Below are 16,192 nucleotides of genomic sequence, written 5' to 3'. Positions count from 1 at the left end.
CCCCCACATATGGGGTACCAGTGTACTCAGGACAAACTGGACAACAACTTTTGGGGTCCAAATTTATCCTGCTACCCTTGTGAAAATAAGAAATAGTGGGTTTTTGACCACATATGAGGTATTGGTGTGCTCAGGAGAAATTGCCCAACAAATTTTAGGATCCATTTTATCCTGTTACCCATGTGAAAATAAAAAAATTGAAGCTAAGTAAAATTTATGTGAAAAAAAGTACATTTTTTTTTTACGGATCAATTTGTGAAGCACCTGGGGGTTCAAAGTGCTCACTATGCATCTAGATAAGTTCCTTGGGGGGTCTAGTTTCCAAAATGGGGTCACTTGTGGGGGAGCTCCAATGTTTAAGCGCACAGTGGCTCTCCAAACGCGACATAGCAACCGCTAAATATTCAAGCATATTTTGCATTCTAAAAGTGAAATGGCGCTACTTCCCTTCTGAGCGCCCAAACAGTGGTTTATGACCACATATGAGGTATCGGTGTACTCAGGAGAAATTGCCCAACAAAATTTAGGATCCATTTTATCCTATTACCCATGTGAAAATGAAAAAATTGATGCTAAAAGAAAATTTATGTTGGAAAAATTAAAATGTCCATTTTTTCTCTCCACGTTGCTTTAGTTCCTATGAAGCACCTGAAGGGTTAATAATCTTCTTGAATGTAGTTTTGAGTAGCTTGAGGGGTGCAGTTTTTAGAATGGCGTCACTTTTGGGTATTTTCTGCCATATAGACCCCTCAAAGTGACGTCAAATGTGAGGTGGTCCCTAAAAAAAAATGGTTTTGTAAATTTTGTTGTAAAAATGAGAAATCGCTGGTCAACTTTTAACCCTTACAACTTCCTAACAAAAAAAAAATGTTGTTTCCAAAATTGTGCTGATGTAAAGTAAACATGTGGAAAATGTTATTTATTAACTATTTTGTGTCAGATAACTCTCTGGTTTAACAGAATAAAAAAAAAAAAAAAATCAAAATTTGAAAATTGCGAAATTTTCGCCAAATTTCCGTTTTTTTTCACAAATAAATGCAAAAATTGTCCACCTAAATTTACCACTAACATGAAGCCCAATATGTCACGAAAAACAATGTCGGAATCACTAGGATGCGTTGAAGCGTTCCTGAGTTATTACCTCATAAAGGTACACTGGTAAGAATTGCAAAAAATGGCCAGGTCATTAAGGTCAAAATAGGCTGGGTCATGAAGGGGTTAATAGTTGGCGGGATGTTCTTTTCCTGAAATTATGTGCCCTTTTTTTTTCCCCACACATACCTTTGATCATTGTGGTCAAAGAGTTCTATTTTCACCTCATTGGTCCACAGGACTTGTTTCCAAAATGCATCAGCATATTTAGATGTCCTTTTTCATACTTCTGATGCTGAATTTTATGGTGAAAAGTTCTGATGACTCTTCCATGAAGGCCATATTTGTGCAGGTGTCACTGAATAGTAGAACAATGTACCACAACTCCAGAGGCTGCTCAGTCTTTCTGAAGGTCTTCTGCAATCAAGTGAGGTTCTGGTTTGACTCTCTAGCAATCCTATGAGAAGCTCTCACTGAAATTTTGCTTGGTCTTCCAGACCTTATCTTGCCCTCCACTGTTCCTGTTAACTGCCATTTCTTAATTACATTTTGAACTGAAGAAATGGCAACTTGTATATGCTTTGCTATCTTCTTACCAGGGCTGTGGAGTCGGTAAGCCACAGTTGCGACTCCGACTCCTGGATTTTATCAGGCTCCGACTCCGGCTCCTTCATAAATGGCCAATTCATAACAACAAATTTACTGTTATAAAATATTAAACATCATGCTTATTCAGTTTCTCACCATCATATAAGTAATCATAGAATCATAGAATCGTAGAGTTGGAAGGGACCTCCTGGGCCATCTGGTTCAAAGCAGGATTCGCTAAATCATCCCAGACAGATATCTGTCCAGCCTCTGTTTGAAGACTTCCATTGAAGGAGAACTCACCACTTCTCGTGGCAGCCTGTTCCACTCATTGATCACTCTAACTGTCAAAAAGTTTTTTCTAATATCTAATCTGTGTCTCCTCCCATTCAGTTTCATCCCATTGCTTCTAGTCTTTCCTTGTGCAAATGAGAATAAAGTTGATCCTTCTACAATGTGACAGCCCTTTAGATATTTGTAGACAGCTATTAAGTCTCCTCTCAGTCTTCTCTTTTGCAAACTAAACATTCCCAAATCCTGCAACCTTTCCTCATAAGACAGGGTTTGCAGACCGGTCACCATTCTGGTCGCTCTTTTCTGAACTTGCTCCAGTTTGTTGATGTCTTTTTTAAAATGTGGTGCCCAAAACTGGACACAATATTCCAGATGAGGTCTGACCAAAGAGGAGTAGAGGGAAATAATGACTTCACGTGATCTAGACTGTATGCTTCTGTTAATACATCCTAGAATTGCATTTGCCTTTTTTGCTGCTACATCACACTGTTGACTCATATTCAGTCTGTGATCTATTAGTATACCCAAGTCTTTTTCACATGTGCTGTCACTTAGCCCTATTTCTCCCATTCTATATATGCTTTTTTCATTTTTATTGCCCAGATGTAGTACTTTGCATTTCTCCCTGTTAAAAACCATTCTGTTAGTTGCTGCCCACTTCTCCAGTTTATTTAAATCTTTTTGAATCCTCTCTCTCTCTTCTCTAGTATTAGCTATCCCTCCTAGCTTTGTGTCATCAGCAAATTTAATCAGTTTACCCTCAATTCCTTCATCTAAATCGTTGATAAAGATGTTGAACAATACAGGGCCCAGGACAGAGCCCTGTGGTACCCCACTTGAGACATTCTTCCAACTGGATGTGCAGCCATTTACGACCACTCTTTGGGTCCGATGACTAAGCCAGTTATGAATCCACCTAACAGTTGCCTTGTCCATTCCATACTTAGTCATTTTTTCAATAAGGATTGTAATCAGACCACTTAGAGCAAAAACTACATTTAATAGAATACAATTAGAATATAGCAAATAACTTTTATAAACTTTTCTAAACTGTAAGTAAATATGCAATAAACACTTTTATGCAGTTAATAAGAAGAAATCTATAAATTTGTCCTCAGAAAAAGTATTGCCTGTCAGATCCTCCATGGATGCCCTCAAATCTGATCTAATTATTTTGAGAGCAGAGAACAACCTCTCTACACTAAGTTGTGTTGGTGGGAAAGCAGTAACCACTCGGGCAACATCTCTGACAATGTCAGGATACAGAGGAATCGCTTGTTGCACTGTTATTTTTGATGAACGGTCAAATTTCTCAATTTCTTTTAGTGCACATGAAAAATTCTGCTGAAATGTACTGGCTGTGTTCCTTGATGGGGATGACTCTTCTTCTATGCGGGAACGCTTTGCACGGTCCTTGTGATCCAAATATTTTTCGAAATTAAATTCATCAGTTGATGATTAGGGTGAAGATGTGGCAGGACGACCAAATTCTTCTTGTTCCTCCTGACTGTTCTGCAACCCTTTCATCCTTACTGCTATTTCAAACAGAGCTTCTTTTCCTTTACTTAGCTGTTGATCATCTAGAAGAATCCGATGCATTGGGTCTACATAAACAGCTGCCAAAAGAATGTTATTTTGTAATAGTAGCTCCTCTCTCCGTTTCATTCATGTAGCAATGCCACTTGCAATTAACCCTCCTCTTTGGGACAGGCGAAACATCAGGTTCTTCCACTCCTTTAAGAAAATACCTGGAGTTAAGTCCTCTGCTTGTAATTTTTAGTCACTGTAAATGGGTGCTCTAGCAATTTTTCCAGCTCAGTCACCTGATTCCACTGACTTTCATTTAGCGTCAGTTGAGGGTTAGCCATGTCTACAAGAAAGGTTTTCAGTTCAACCAAGCGCTGAATCATTAAGTACTGCCCCATCGTGTGGCTTGATCAATAATTGCCCCTTTTCCAGCACGTCTCTTCAAAATTGAGTCACCTTTAGGGGTTCTGGCAACAGTAGCCAATTTTCTCACCTTGCCAATCAGTGCAGCAGCATGTCCTTCTTGCAGACTGTCTCTTATAGCCAGCTGTAGCGTATGCACAACACAGCGCATGTGATGAATGAAAGAACATATTGACACAGTTTCAACAAGATCATCTAAACTATCATGTTGCTGTTCATCTGAAGCAACTTCAGTTTGCTCCTCAGTTACAATACTGTGTTCCTCTATTTCAAACATTTCTGTGTCTGTGGACCCAGAATGTTCTTCTAGCTGCTGGTCACCATCATTACTCTCATTCATTAGCTTAATAGTACTTATCATATTTGAAGCATTGTCAGTTACGACAGAAAGAACTTGCTCTTTTTTAAGTTCATAGTCTTGCAGAACCTTTTCCACCAAGACCTGGAGAAACTCACTGGTGTGATGAGCTTTGGTGTCTTTTACTGCCAATGTCTTGGTAACTATTTCATTTTTTGTCAAACAAATCGGACATTGATGGCAAAATAGTTCACTCTGTGACGTGTGCAGGCATCCATTTTAAGAAACAGAAAGCGTCCCTTGAGAGTTTTTTTAAGTTCTTCCTTTTGTTTAAAAGCTTCTTCGATTACTAATTTTCTAATACTCTCTCTCTCTCCAGAGAAACACCAAGCTTGCGGGCCATTTCCCCATTCAGACACATAAAAGCTGGTCGTGAAAATAATGAAATAGGCACACTATCCTTTACAACAAGCTCTATGATCTGTTTTTTAAATGTATCTACTGTCATTGTCACAGTAACTTTGTCACTGACAAAATATCTTGCAACTGATGGCTGCAAAGTTCTCTGCTCCTTTGTTTGGCTGGAAGAGCTGGGCACTGGTTCATTGGTTTGGATGCAGTCTTTCTCATCCACTGCTTTCAGTACTTCTGGATGAAAGCGCTGTAAATGTCTCTTTAGATTAGAAGCTCTGGTAGGAGCATTTTTATCTTTGCCTGAATATGCACTCATCTTGGCTTCACAGCATTTGTTTTCGTCTGGATCATTTGTCATACACTGACAGACATAATGTTTTCTATCTTGAGTGATGGTGAAATGTTCAAATACAGCTGATTTAATGTGATGCTTCTTTGACATTCTCAGGTTTTTAATTCTGCATTCACAATCCAAATGACAATTGTTTTTCCTAAAAACAATTGTACAAAATTATTGCCAGGTCGTACAACTGATATAGTGGTCAGTAATACTGTTATTATTCCTCATGTACTCACAGTTAACTGATGCAAAGTTTGTTGAAAGGATAATACTTCTTACAGTCTTCCTCTTCTGAGTAGCAGGCAGCTGTGAGATGCTTGGAAGACGCACACCTAGTATGATCTAGTCTAGAGGAGGAGCTTTACTACTAAGAATTTGCAACACATTTTCACTTTCAGTTTCATACATTGTAAGTAGGGGGGTTGGGGCAGCATGAGGTTAACCAAACTAAGTATAAGATTAGATAAGGGCAGTGGAGAACAGTGACACACAAGAAGTAAGAAATGTCTCTATCTCCAGCAGAACTGCTTATCACTGTTGTTTATAGTTTGATAGAACATATATATTTGAGTAACATTTATAAAATTCATATGAAAGTTCAATTATGAAATATTAATACATTTTTTTTAAAGCTGGAGTCGGAGTCGGTACATTTCTACCGACTCCGACCAAAACTAACTCTGACTCCGACTCCACAGCCCTGCTTCTTACAGCCTTCTCCTGCTTTGTGGGCCTCCACCCTTTTAATTTTCAGAGTGCTAGGCAGCTGCTTAGAAGAACCCATCACTGCTGTTTTTTGGCAGAAAGTTAGAGGTGGCCGGGGTTTTATAAAACTGGGAAATTTGCATCACTTGGCCTTTCCTAACAATGATAGTGAACAAGCCATTAGATTTTGAGTTCCCCGTTGACGCCATCGGTGAAACGCGTGTTGGGCAGGTGCAATAGCAGTGTGTCAGCTCCACACAATTACTTACCATCTGTTTGTATTTATCTCCTTATGTTGGTCACTCTTTGCCATTATATCTAATGCAATTGAATTTTTGGTGCATACAATCATGTATATTTACCTGTGGCCATTTGAGCCCACTAAGTAGCACCAAGTGTAATCTATTTGTTTTGTATTTTGAGCCCTATATTATGTATCATATATTTATAATGTGCACACATTGTGAATTACCATAGTCATTCTGACATTGGGTGACCTTGACATTTAACTACCTCTGCTTATGCACACTATGGAGTTTTTTTTTACCCCTTTTTCGATTTTTAAAATTACTTTGTAATTGTATGTTTTAATCATGTATATAATAAATTAAAATATTGTTCTTCGTATATCTGTTTGTGTATCATATTTGTAGGCTCTATATCCATTATGGATACACAGCAATAAAGTACTCAAACTTTTTCATGTTTATACCACTGTATACAGTGGTGAGAATATAGGGTTCATCTTGTTCACGTCCGACATTACTGATCCTTTTTTGCGCCAACATTTGCGGTCAGGATGTTGGGACAAAATACATACATATTGAATGGTCAATTGATCCTAAAAAAAATTGTTAGGTTTGGCCAATGAGTATGAGGCTCTGTGCCCACGTTGCAGAAATGATTAAAAAACACTAATAAAATGCATCCCATGCAATCCTATGGGATTCCGCAGTTGCTGTGCCCATGCTGCGGATTTTACCGCTGCGGAATCGCATAGCGGTAAAATCCGCAGCATGTTCATTATTTCTGCGGAATCGCAGCGATTCCGCTGCCATAGGATTGCATTGAAATGCTCACTTTACGCATGTGGCTATGCCCACCATGCGTAAAATGAGCGTTTCATGTGGAGATGGTACCCAGGGTCTGGAGGAGAGGAGACTCTCCTCCATGCCCTGGGTACCATATACCTGTAAAAAATAGAATTAACATAAAAAAATTGGGATATAACACCTTCTGGTGGCCCCCGCCTCTCAACCATGCTGCCATTATCTTCTGTTCCCAGGGATGCATTGTGCGAATCACCCCAGATGACGTCACGGTTGCGTGACCGCTACGTCATCTGAGGTGATTCTCACAATGCATCCCTGGGAACGGAGCTTGCTGGCAGAGTCGCTGAGGGCCGGGGGCCGACAGAAGGTGAGTATCTCTCTATTTTTTAAATTATTTTTTACATTCTATCTTTTACTATTGATGCTACATAGGCAGCATCAATAGTTAAAAGGTGGTCACACTTGTCAAGCACTATACTTGACAAGTGTGGCCAACCTGTCAATCACCTTTCCAAGAGATGCTTCAAATCGCTTGGAAAGCGCTAGCATTCTGCAAGCCAAAAACGCTTGCAAAACGCTTGTGTTTTGCGGGAAAACGCATGCGAATTCCGCATGCGTTTTAGCCACGGCAGGGAGTTGCGGAAATCCTGCGGACATTTCCGCAGCATTTCTGCAACGTGGGCACTTAGTCTGAGTGTGTATGGGCACCGTCAGACATATCACACATTTTACGTAGCTTCGCAAACATTTCAGTTGCAAATGGTTTTGACTACTTACTGTGAATTGTTCCCTTCTCCCTCATCATCAGCTACTGCTGAGATATTCTTTCCAGCTGCTCTATTAATCTCTCTGCATAAAGAAATGACAAAAAACACAAGTTATTTATCCTGTATTAGTATCCGCAGTGTTATAAACAGCTGAATTGTGCGCACAATAGGCGCGAGCGGAATCGCAATCCGCCAGCGCCTATTAACTAGTTAAATCCTGCCGGCGCCCGGCTGGAAATGGGCGCATCGTCAACCCCGTCTCGTGATCGTGGGTCAGCAACGCGTTGCCTTGACAACCAGAGGTCTCATACAGTGGTCGGCGCTCATAGCAATGCAGTAAATCTGCTACATGTGGGCGATCTGAGCATCGCCTATAAGTAGCAGATCCAATCAAGTGTGGCATGATTCTAGGCTATTGAAGCATGCCAAAAGTAAAAAAAAAAAAAAAAAAAAAAATTAAAATCACCCTCCTTTCGCCCCATTCAAAATAAAACAATAAAAAATTTCAAACCTACACATTTGGTATCGCCGTGTTCAGAATCGCCCGAGCTATCAATAAAAAAAGGATTTATCTGATCGTTAAATGGCGTTGCGAGAAAAATAATCAAAACGCCAGAATTACGCTTTTTTTGGTTGCCGCGACATTGCATTAAAATGCAATAACAGGCGATCAAAAGAACATATCTGCAAAAAAGTAGGATCATTAAAAACGTCAGCTCAGCACGCAAAAAATAAACCCTCATCCGACCCGAGATTACGAAAACGAAGACGCTACGGGCCTCGGAAAATGCCGCAATTTTTTTTTTTTTTTTAGCAAACTTTGGAATTTTTTTCAGCACTTCGATAAAAGAGAACCTAGACATGTTTGGTGTCTATGAACTCGTAATGACAGGTAAGTTTTAGCATTTTGTGAACCTAGCAAAAAAGCCAAACAAAAAACACGTGTGGGATTGCCCTTTTTTTGCTATTTAACCGCACTTGGAATTTTTTTCCCGTTGTCGAGTAGATGACATGGTAAAACCAATGGTGTTGTTCAAAATTACAACTCGTCCTGCAAAAAATAAGCCCTCACATGGCCATATTGATGGAAAAATATAAAAGTTATGGCACTGGATAGAAGGGAAGAGGAAAACGAAAAATAGAAAAAAGCTCCGGGAGTTAAGGGGTTAAAGAAAAAAAAAAACAAGTATACCACGCAGTATACATAGACATCTATGTGTGATGGATCTCCGTTCTCCTCCTACATACAATGTTAGCAGTAGCAGCTCTCATCTCCAATCTCAGCAATGGGAAAGTCTGTTTTCACTGATCACAGATTTTACCATTAAATTAAGAATTTTGAAAATGAATGATCAGTCCTGACATAGAAAAAAAGGAGATTTAATTGATAAGATATTGCAAAGTAGCTTTTTTATGTGTACTATTCAAATATGAAATAGAAATTAAAACAACGATTACGCTTTAAATTAATAGGTGCCTTTGGCCAGTATATGAGCATTCTTGTTATTAGAAATGTCCAGAAAAATCTTTTCAGTGTGACCTGCGATCAGGATGTGAACGCCCTTGTAATGAAAAAAGTAGGGAAACAGAAGATCAGAAATGCTACATAAAACTATTATTCCCCATAATGGCCATGTTACATTTTGCAAAAATTGTACTTAAAAAAACTGAGCACATTTAGAAACTAAATAACTGTGCCGCACTGTCATAGAACAAACTTTCCAGTAGGTAGACTGCAGTATACATAATTTACCGTACTTTTTGGACTATAAGACGCACTTTTTTTCTCTCAAAACGTGGAGGAAAATGGTGGGTGCATCTTATAGTCCGGATGTACCGAGTCTAGCTGTGGTGAGAAGTTGGGGGAGCGGGTCACAGAGGCAGGAGCTGGCGGATCCGGCTGACTCCTGTGCCCACTGCAAAAGAGAAATGAATATTCACTGCATTCCATGTCCATGGATGTGAAGGGCAAAGAATATTCATTTCTTTTTGGTATCCTGGTATGATTGGTCCCATCCTCCTTCTGGTATGATTGGCCCCATCCTCCTTCTGGTATGATTGGTCCCATCCTGTTCCTGGTATGCATGGGCCCATCAGAAAAGATTAAAAAAATTAAAAAAAACAAACCGTTACACTTACCTTCCTCTGCTCCCTCGCAGTGTCCTGCTCTGGTGCCAGCAGCTGCTTAATGCTTTCTCTTAATACTTAAGAGAAAGGAATATTCATTTCTATTAAGTAGCGGCACACGTGTCCGCCTGTAGCAGCAGGAAGGCTCTGGCTGACACTGCGCGCTACTGAAGAGCAATGAATGCTCACTGCTCTCTGCCATGAACAGTCCAGTGAGTATTCTGGCAGCTGTGCTCTGCTTTTCTCATGGGACCATGCATACCAGGACTGGGATGGGGCCAATCATACCAGTATAAGGATGGGGCCATGCATACCAGGACCATGATGGGGCCATGCATACCAGTATAAGGATGGAGCCATGCATACCTGGACCATGATGGGGCCAATCATACCAGGATAAGGATAGGGCCATGCATACCAGCACTGGGATGGGGCCAATCATACCAGGATAAGGATGAGACCATGCATACCAGCACTGGGATAGGGCCAATCATACCAGGATAAGGATAGGGCCATGCATACCAGCACCGGGATGGGGCCAATCATACCAGGATAAGGATGGGGCCCAATCATACCAGGTTAAGGATGGGGCCCTGCATACCAGTATAGGGATGAGGGTGATCATTCCTGCCAGGATAAGGATGAGGGGGACCATTCCTACCAGGATAGGGATGAGGGGGCTATGCATACCAGGATAAGTATGAGGGAGCCATGCATACCAGGATAAGGATGAGAGAGCCATGAATACCAGGATAGGGATGAGAGAGCCATGTGTATCAGGATGAGGGGACCATATTTACCAGGATAGGGAATATTAAGTACAGAATTGACCACGTTTTTTGCTTCGGTTTTCCCCCCCAATTTCCTCCTCTAAAACCTAGGTGCGTCTTATTGTCCGGTGCATCTTCTAGTCCGAAAAATATGGTATATACTCACAAGTACACTCCCTGACTTTGAAATTACAACACCAAGAAGGAAAAGTCTTGGATATATGGAAGCTACGGGATGGATAGACATGTTAATGATATGCAAATGGTTAAAAAAAAAATGAAGAAATAGACGCACTTACACGCCTTGGCTGCTGTCAGTGAGGTTATTAATGCTTTTCTGAGCAATGTTCTGCCACACTGAATGTACTTAGCTAAACAAATGATCAAGATCTGCTGCTTGCAGCAACCTTTGCAATTACTAAACAATGACGTCTCAGTTGTGCTCAGATGAGATGGAAGACAAGTCCAGAGACGCCTCAGGCCATGGCAGTACGGTTAGATCATGTAGGTTACTTACAGTAGCACAATCAACATGCGGCCTGGAGTTGTCGTCTTGAAAAATGGCTCCTGGAACACTTTGGACAAATGGTTATACCACTAGTTCCACGATTTTTCAATCCTGTATTGCAAGTAAAATTGGATGTCGCATACCAAGTCTAAGGTGTCAGTGTCAACAGAAACCATCAAAAGACGATTGAATGACATTACGCTGCAAGCCAGACGTCAAGCTAAAGGTGTTCCCCTGACCTCATGCCATTGCTCTCAAAGGCTATAATAGTGCAGAGCCAGACAGCAATGGAGGCTGGGATGAAGGTCTAGCTTCTTCAGCGATGAGTCCCACTTTTGTCTTAAGTGCAATGATAGCTGGAGACCATGTGGGGAACGCGATGAAGTTTGCCTTCACTAGGGAACGGCAGACTTTTCGGAAGGTTCAATGTGGTAGCATAATGTACAGTAGCTGGAACCCTAATTTCTTCATTTTATCACACTAAATTGGTAATGGAAACAGTGGTACACCCATATCTTTAACGGAGCCATTTTTCAACATGACAACTGTGAGAAGCCTATATGGCCTGAACACGATACTGTATCCTGCGGCGTCTCCGGACTTGTCTCCAATCTCATCCCAGCACCTCCGCTGGGATGAGATGAGAGACCTGGGGTAGCAATTTCTATACAGATCCATTAAAAAGTAATGCAATTCGTAAAAAAACGAAACTTGGCCATTTAACTTTAATCATAACCCAATAAAATGAAATGCAATCAACATGAAATAGTTTTCCTTGTTCCATAGAGACTGAAAGTCATGATGCCAGTGTGAACTTACATGTAGTTGGCACATTACCCAAACAAGCGATTGAACCTTCTCTAGCAAGGTCATTATGCTGTGTCTATCATTCTGTATATAGTGTATATTTAATACAATTCTGTATTTATATTTGTATACATATATACACAAAGGTATTTTTTTGTTCATGCAAGATATGGCAGCTGCAATGTGGGATCGGTATATAAGCATTCAACATTTTTAGCAGAAATTTCTTGTAAAGGTGCATTCATATGGATTGTTCCATGAAGCCTTAAACCTTGTGGGTAATGTTACTATGGCAAAAACATATCTTGGGTGTGAGCCTTGAAGGGGTATTCCCATCTCCAAGGTCCTATCCCAAAATGTAGTAGCTGTAATTATAATAATATTAGCAAATCCCTCCAATTAGAAATGTAGTATAGTTCTTCCGATTCCCTATGTCTCTCTCCTCACGTGCAGACATTGCAGGACCTTAGGTATCCATGGTTACGACCACTAGCAACTAGCTATCGTTTCATCAGTGGACATAACCATTGACACCTAAGGTCTTGCAATGCCTGCATGTGGGGAAAGAGACATAGCAAAAGAGAAAAACTACACTACATTTCTAATTGGAGGGGTTTGCTAATATTATTATTACACCTACTACATATTGGGATGGGATTATAGAGATGGGAATACCCCTTTAAATACACAATCAAGGGTCATATCACAAATGATTAATCCTTTATCATACTCAGTTAGCAGAATTTTAAACTCTACTAAACATCCTTCATATTTTTGCTGATTACAGGTAAGTGAACTTACCGATTCAATACTCCATTGGAAATAAGTGCCTCCTTGGGGTGGAAGTATTTGTAGTAAACATTTCTGACAACAGCATCTTCAAAGTAAGTAATATTTTGTGAGTGAATAGAAGTTTCATCATTCACCAAAATCATATATATAAAAAAAAAAAAAAAAAAAAAAAATATCACAGGCGTAAATCTGTAGTCAGCCAAACTGCCGATTGGGGTCAGGAAGGTATTTCTATCTTATATAGGGCAAATCAGCTCTTCCAAAACATTAAGGGTCAGCATCCTGCGTCTGTTGAGAAACTACAACTCCTAGCATGCCTTCACAGATTCACAACAGCTGGAGTCCTGCAGGTTGCTCTTATATGCGACGAATTTCAGAGTAGGTCCAGCTCCTTCATGATGCTTGCATCAGAACCTTAAAAAGGGTCCTATACTTTACCACTATACTGTATCTGCATTTTCTACACTTGGGGAAGCAGCGTCCATTGATTCAAGTGGTGGTTTGTCCCTTTGCAAGTAACCAGGACAGTCTGAGACACAAAACATTTCACAGTGTGACAAGCTATATATCGTCCAAGAAAACCCCTTTAATAAGTTCCCCTTAAACACCAAAGCAAAAATAACCCCAGATCCCATGGATAAGTAGAATTGATATATCAATATTAAAATCAGCACAAAAAAGTAGAGACATAATAAATACTATGAGTAATAATACTACCGAAATGTTACGAAAAAAAACGGCAGTGGCTCCTTACCAGTGTTTACCATTATCCCATACTCCTCAAGCAGAAAGTTGATGTTGGTATCGTATTTGGTCTCTCCTCCCTCTCCCAGCATCACCAGGATTTCACCACCTTTCTCCAGAAACTGCTTCAGTGCTTCAAACTGTGAGATAGGATGAAACAGAAAAGACAATGATAAATGTTTAAGCTATAACTAATGTACTGGGAAATGTTTAGGAAAACGATCTGCCTAACTACTATTGTTCTCAATGGGTTTTCAGAACCAGGCAGCTACTTAGGCTTTGATTGAATCATGATGGTGTTACACTGAGAGAAACAGGAAGAGAATCTAGTCGGCATGTAAATGGAAACATGAGCGGTCACCTGACATCTGCTCTCTCCAGGTGGGGACGCCGATATATTCACTACCCCGGCCGGGCCCTCTCCCTGTGCATGTCGCACAAGGTTTCAGCAGCGCGCCTAGTGCGCATGCTCCCCTGCTCTTAGAGTGGCAGCGGGTACACCTGCAAAGATGATCTCAGCCAATAGCTGTGAAGTATCTTGTATAAAAGGTACCCTACCCAATAGGGAGGTGCAAGAGCAACCCCTATAGTTTGTTAGTGGTAGTGTGTGTGTGTAACTATTTTGCCAGGTCCCCTGTCCTCAGTCTAATATAGTTATTTCCTTACTCAGTATCGTCCCTGTAGTCTTGTGTAGTTTATTCGTGACCCTGATGCCACTTTGGCGGTACCTGAACCGTTTCACAAGACCTGTGTCTGAAAAAGAACCTATGCACGAAGTCCATGTTGTCTGGACTATCCGTCAGTCTCCGAATCCTGCCTGTCTGTGACTTCGCTCCCGTGTCCCCGTCCAGCGAACCCGACCCCTGGGATTGGCACCTGCAGTCACCGGGACTGCCTATGAGTGCTACCTAGTGACTACCTGCAGCTCAAGCCAGACTCCACCATCAGGAGCTCCCGTGAACAACATACACACATGGTCAAAATTGTTGGTACCCCTCGTTTAATGACAGAAAAACCCACAATGGCCACAGAAATAACTAGAATCTGACAAAAGTAATAATAAACTCAAAATCTATGAAACTGAACAAATGAAAGTCAGACATTGCTTTTCAAACATGCTTCCACAGATTTAAAAAAAAAAAAAAAAAAACTCATGAAATAGGCCTGGACTGAAAATATGGCACCCCTGAAAATAATGTGACACATGGGACATGTTAAATCCAGGTGTGTCTACTAATTAGCATCACAGGTGTCTACAATCTAGTAATCAGTGAGTGGGCCTGTATAGAGGGCTACAGATACTCATTGTGCTGTTTGGTGACATGGTGTATCACACTCAACATGGACCAGAGGAAGCGAAGGAAAGAGTTGTCTCAGGAGATTAGAAAGAAAATTATAAACAAACATGTTAAAGGTAAAAATTATAAGACCTTCTCCAAGCAGTTTGATGTTCCAGTGACTACAGTTGCACATATTATTCAGAAATTTAAGCTCCATGGGACTGTAGCCAACCTCCCTGGATGTGACCGCAGGAGGAAAATTGATTACAAATCAAAGAGACGGATAATACGAATGGTAACAAAAGAGCCCAGAAAAACTTCTAAACAGATTAAAGGTGGTCTTCAAGCTCAGGGAACATCAGTGTCAGATCGCCCCATCTGTCGTTGTATGAGCCAAAGTGGACTTCATGGGAGACGACCACGGAGGACACCATTGTTGAAAAAAAATCATAAAAAAGCCAGACTGGAATTTGCCAAACTACATGTTGACAAGCCACAAAGCTTCTGGGAGAATGTCCTATGGACAGATTGTACAAAAATGGAACTTTTTGGCAGGGCACATCAGCTCTATGTTCACAGACGGAAAAATGAGCATATCAAGAAAAGAACACTGTCCCTACTGTGAAACATGGAGGAGGCTCTGTTATGTTCTGGGGCTGCTTTGCTGCATCTGGCACAGAGTGTCTAGAATCTGTGCAGGGTACAATGAAATCTCAAGACTATCAAGGGATTCTAGAGAGAAATGTGCTGCCCAGCGTCAGAAAGCTTGGTCTCAGTCGCAGGTCATTGGTCTTGAAACAGGATAATGACCCAAAACACACAGCTAAAGACACCCAAGAATGGCTAAGAGGAAAACATTGGACTATTCTGAAGTGGCCTTCTATGAGCCCTGACCTACATCCTATTGTGCATCTTTGGAAAGAGCGGACACATGCCATCTGGAAAAGGCAACCTTCAAACACGGGACAACTGGAGCAGTTTGCTCATGAGGAGTGGGCCAAAATACTGTCAAGAGGTGCAGAAGTGTCCTTGACAGTTATAGGAAATGTTTGATTGCAGTGATTGCCTCAAAAGATTGTGCAACAAAATATTGAGTTAAGGGTACCATCATTTCAGTCCAGCCCTATTTCATGAGTTTTACTTTTTTAAAAATTCTGTGGAAGCATGGTTGAAAAGCAATGTCTGACTTTCATTTATTCAATTTCAGATATTTTTAATTTATTACCGTATATACTGGTGTATATGTCGAGTTTTATCAACACATTTTTTGTGCTCAAAACGCACCCCTCGGCTAATACACGAGTCAATTGTCCCAGGGTGCCGGCGGGAAAGGGGGAGCGGAGGAACAGCGGGTCACAGGAGGCAGGAGCCAGCGGCTGCAACTGTACCTGCTGCTAAAGAGAAATGAATATTCATTTATCTTATAGCGTGCACTATGACACCCGAAGCACACATCCTACTCACCTTCTTGGGCGCCCTGGCTGCATCTCGTTGGTTCCGGCGCCAGCAGCTTTTCCTGCAGAGCGGTCACGTGGCCCCACTCATTAAGGCAATGAATATGCACGCCTCTCCACTCCCATAGGTGTGGAGTGAATATTCATTCCCTTAATGAGCGGGGCCACGTAATCGGTCTGCAGGAAAAGCTGCTGGCTCCAGAATGAGAG

At 41.0% G+C, this 16,192-nt stretch overlaps 1 protein-coding gene across 3 annotated transcripts in view; it reads right to left on the bottom strand.

Annotated features, from left to right (window-relative positions):
- The window catches only part of IFT52 (intraflagellar transport 52), a 101,579-nt gene that overhangs the window by 63,783 nt on the left and 21,604 nt on the right, over positions 1-16,192 (bottom strand). For all 3 annotated transcript variants that reach the window (XR_012222376.1, XM_073555323.1, XM_073555324.1), the window contains exons 4-6: positions 13,259-13,388; positions 12,514-12,589; positions 7,511-7,582 (exon numbers count right to left, since the gene is read on the bottom strand). Coding sequence is in view for 2 of the 3 variants with exons in the window: in XM_073555323.1 (XP_073411424.1) it covers positions 7,511-7,582; positions 12,514-12,589; positions 13,259-13,388 (278 nt within the window). In the remaining variant the exon portion in view is untranslated. The remainder of the gene's footprint in view (positions 1-7,510; positions 7,583-12,513; positions 12,590-13,258; positions 13,389-16,192) is intronic.

This window comes from Dendrobates tinctorius, unplaced genomic scaffold (genome assembly GCF_039654945.1).
Source record: "Dendrobates tinctorius isolate UK_male_01 unplaced genomic scaffold, ASM3965494v1 ptg000223l, whole genome shotgun sequence".
Lineage (NCBI taxonomy): Eukaryota > Metazoa > Chordata > Amphibia > Anura > Dendrobatidae > Dendrobates > Dendrobates tinctorius.
This window is presented reverse-complemented; position numbering and strand designations above follow the sequence as displayed.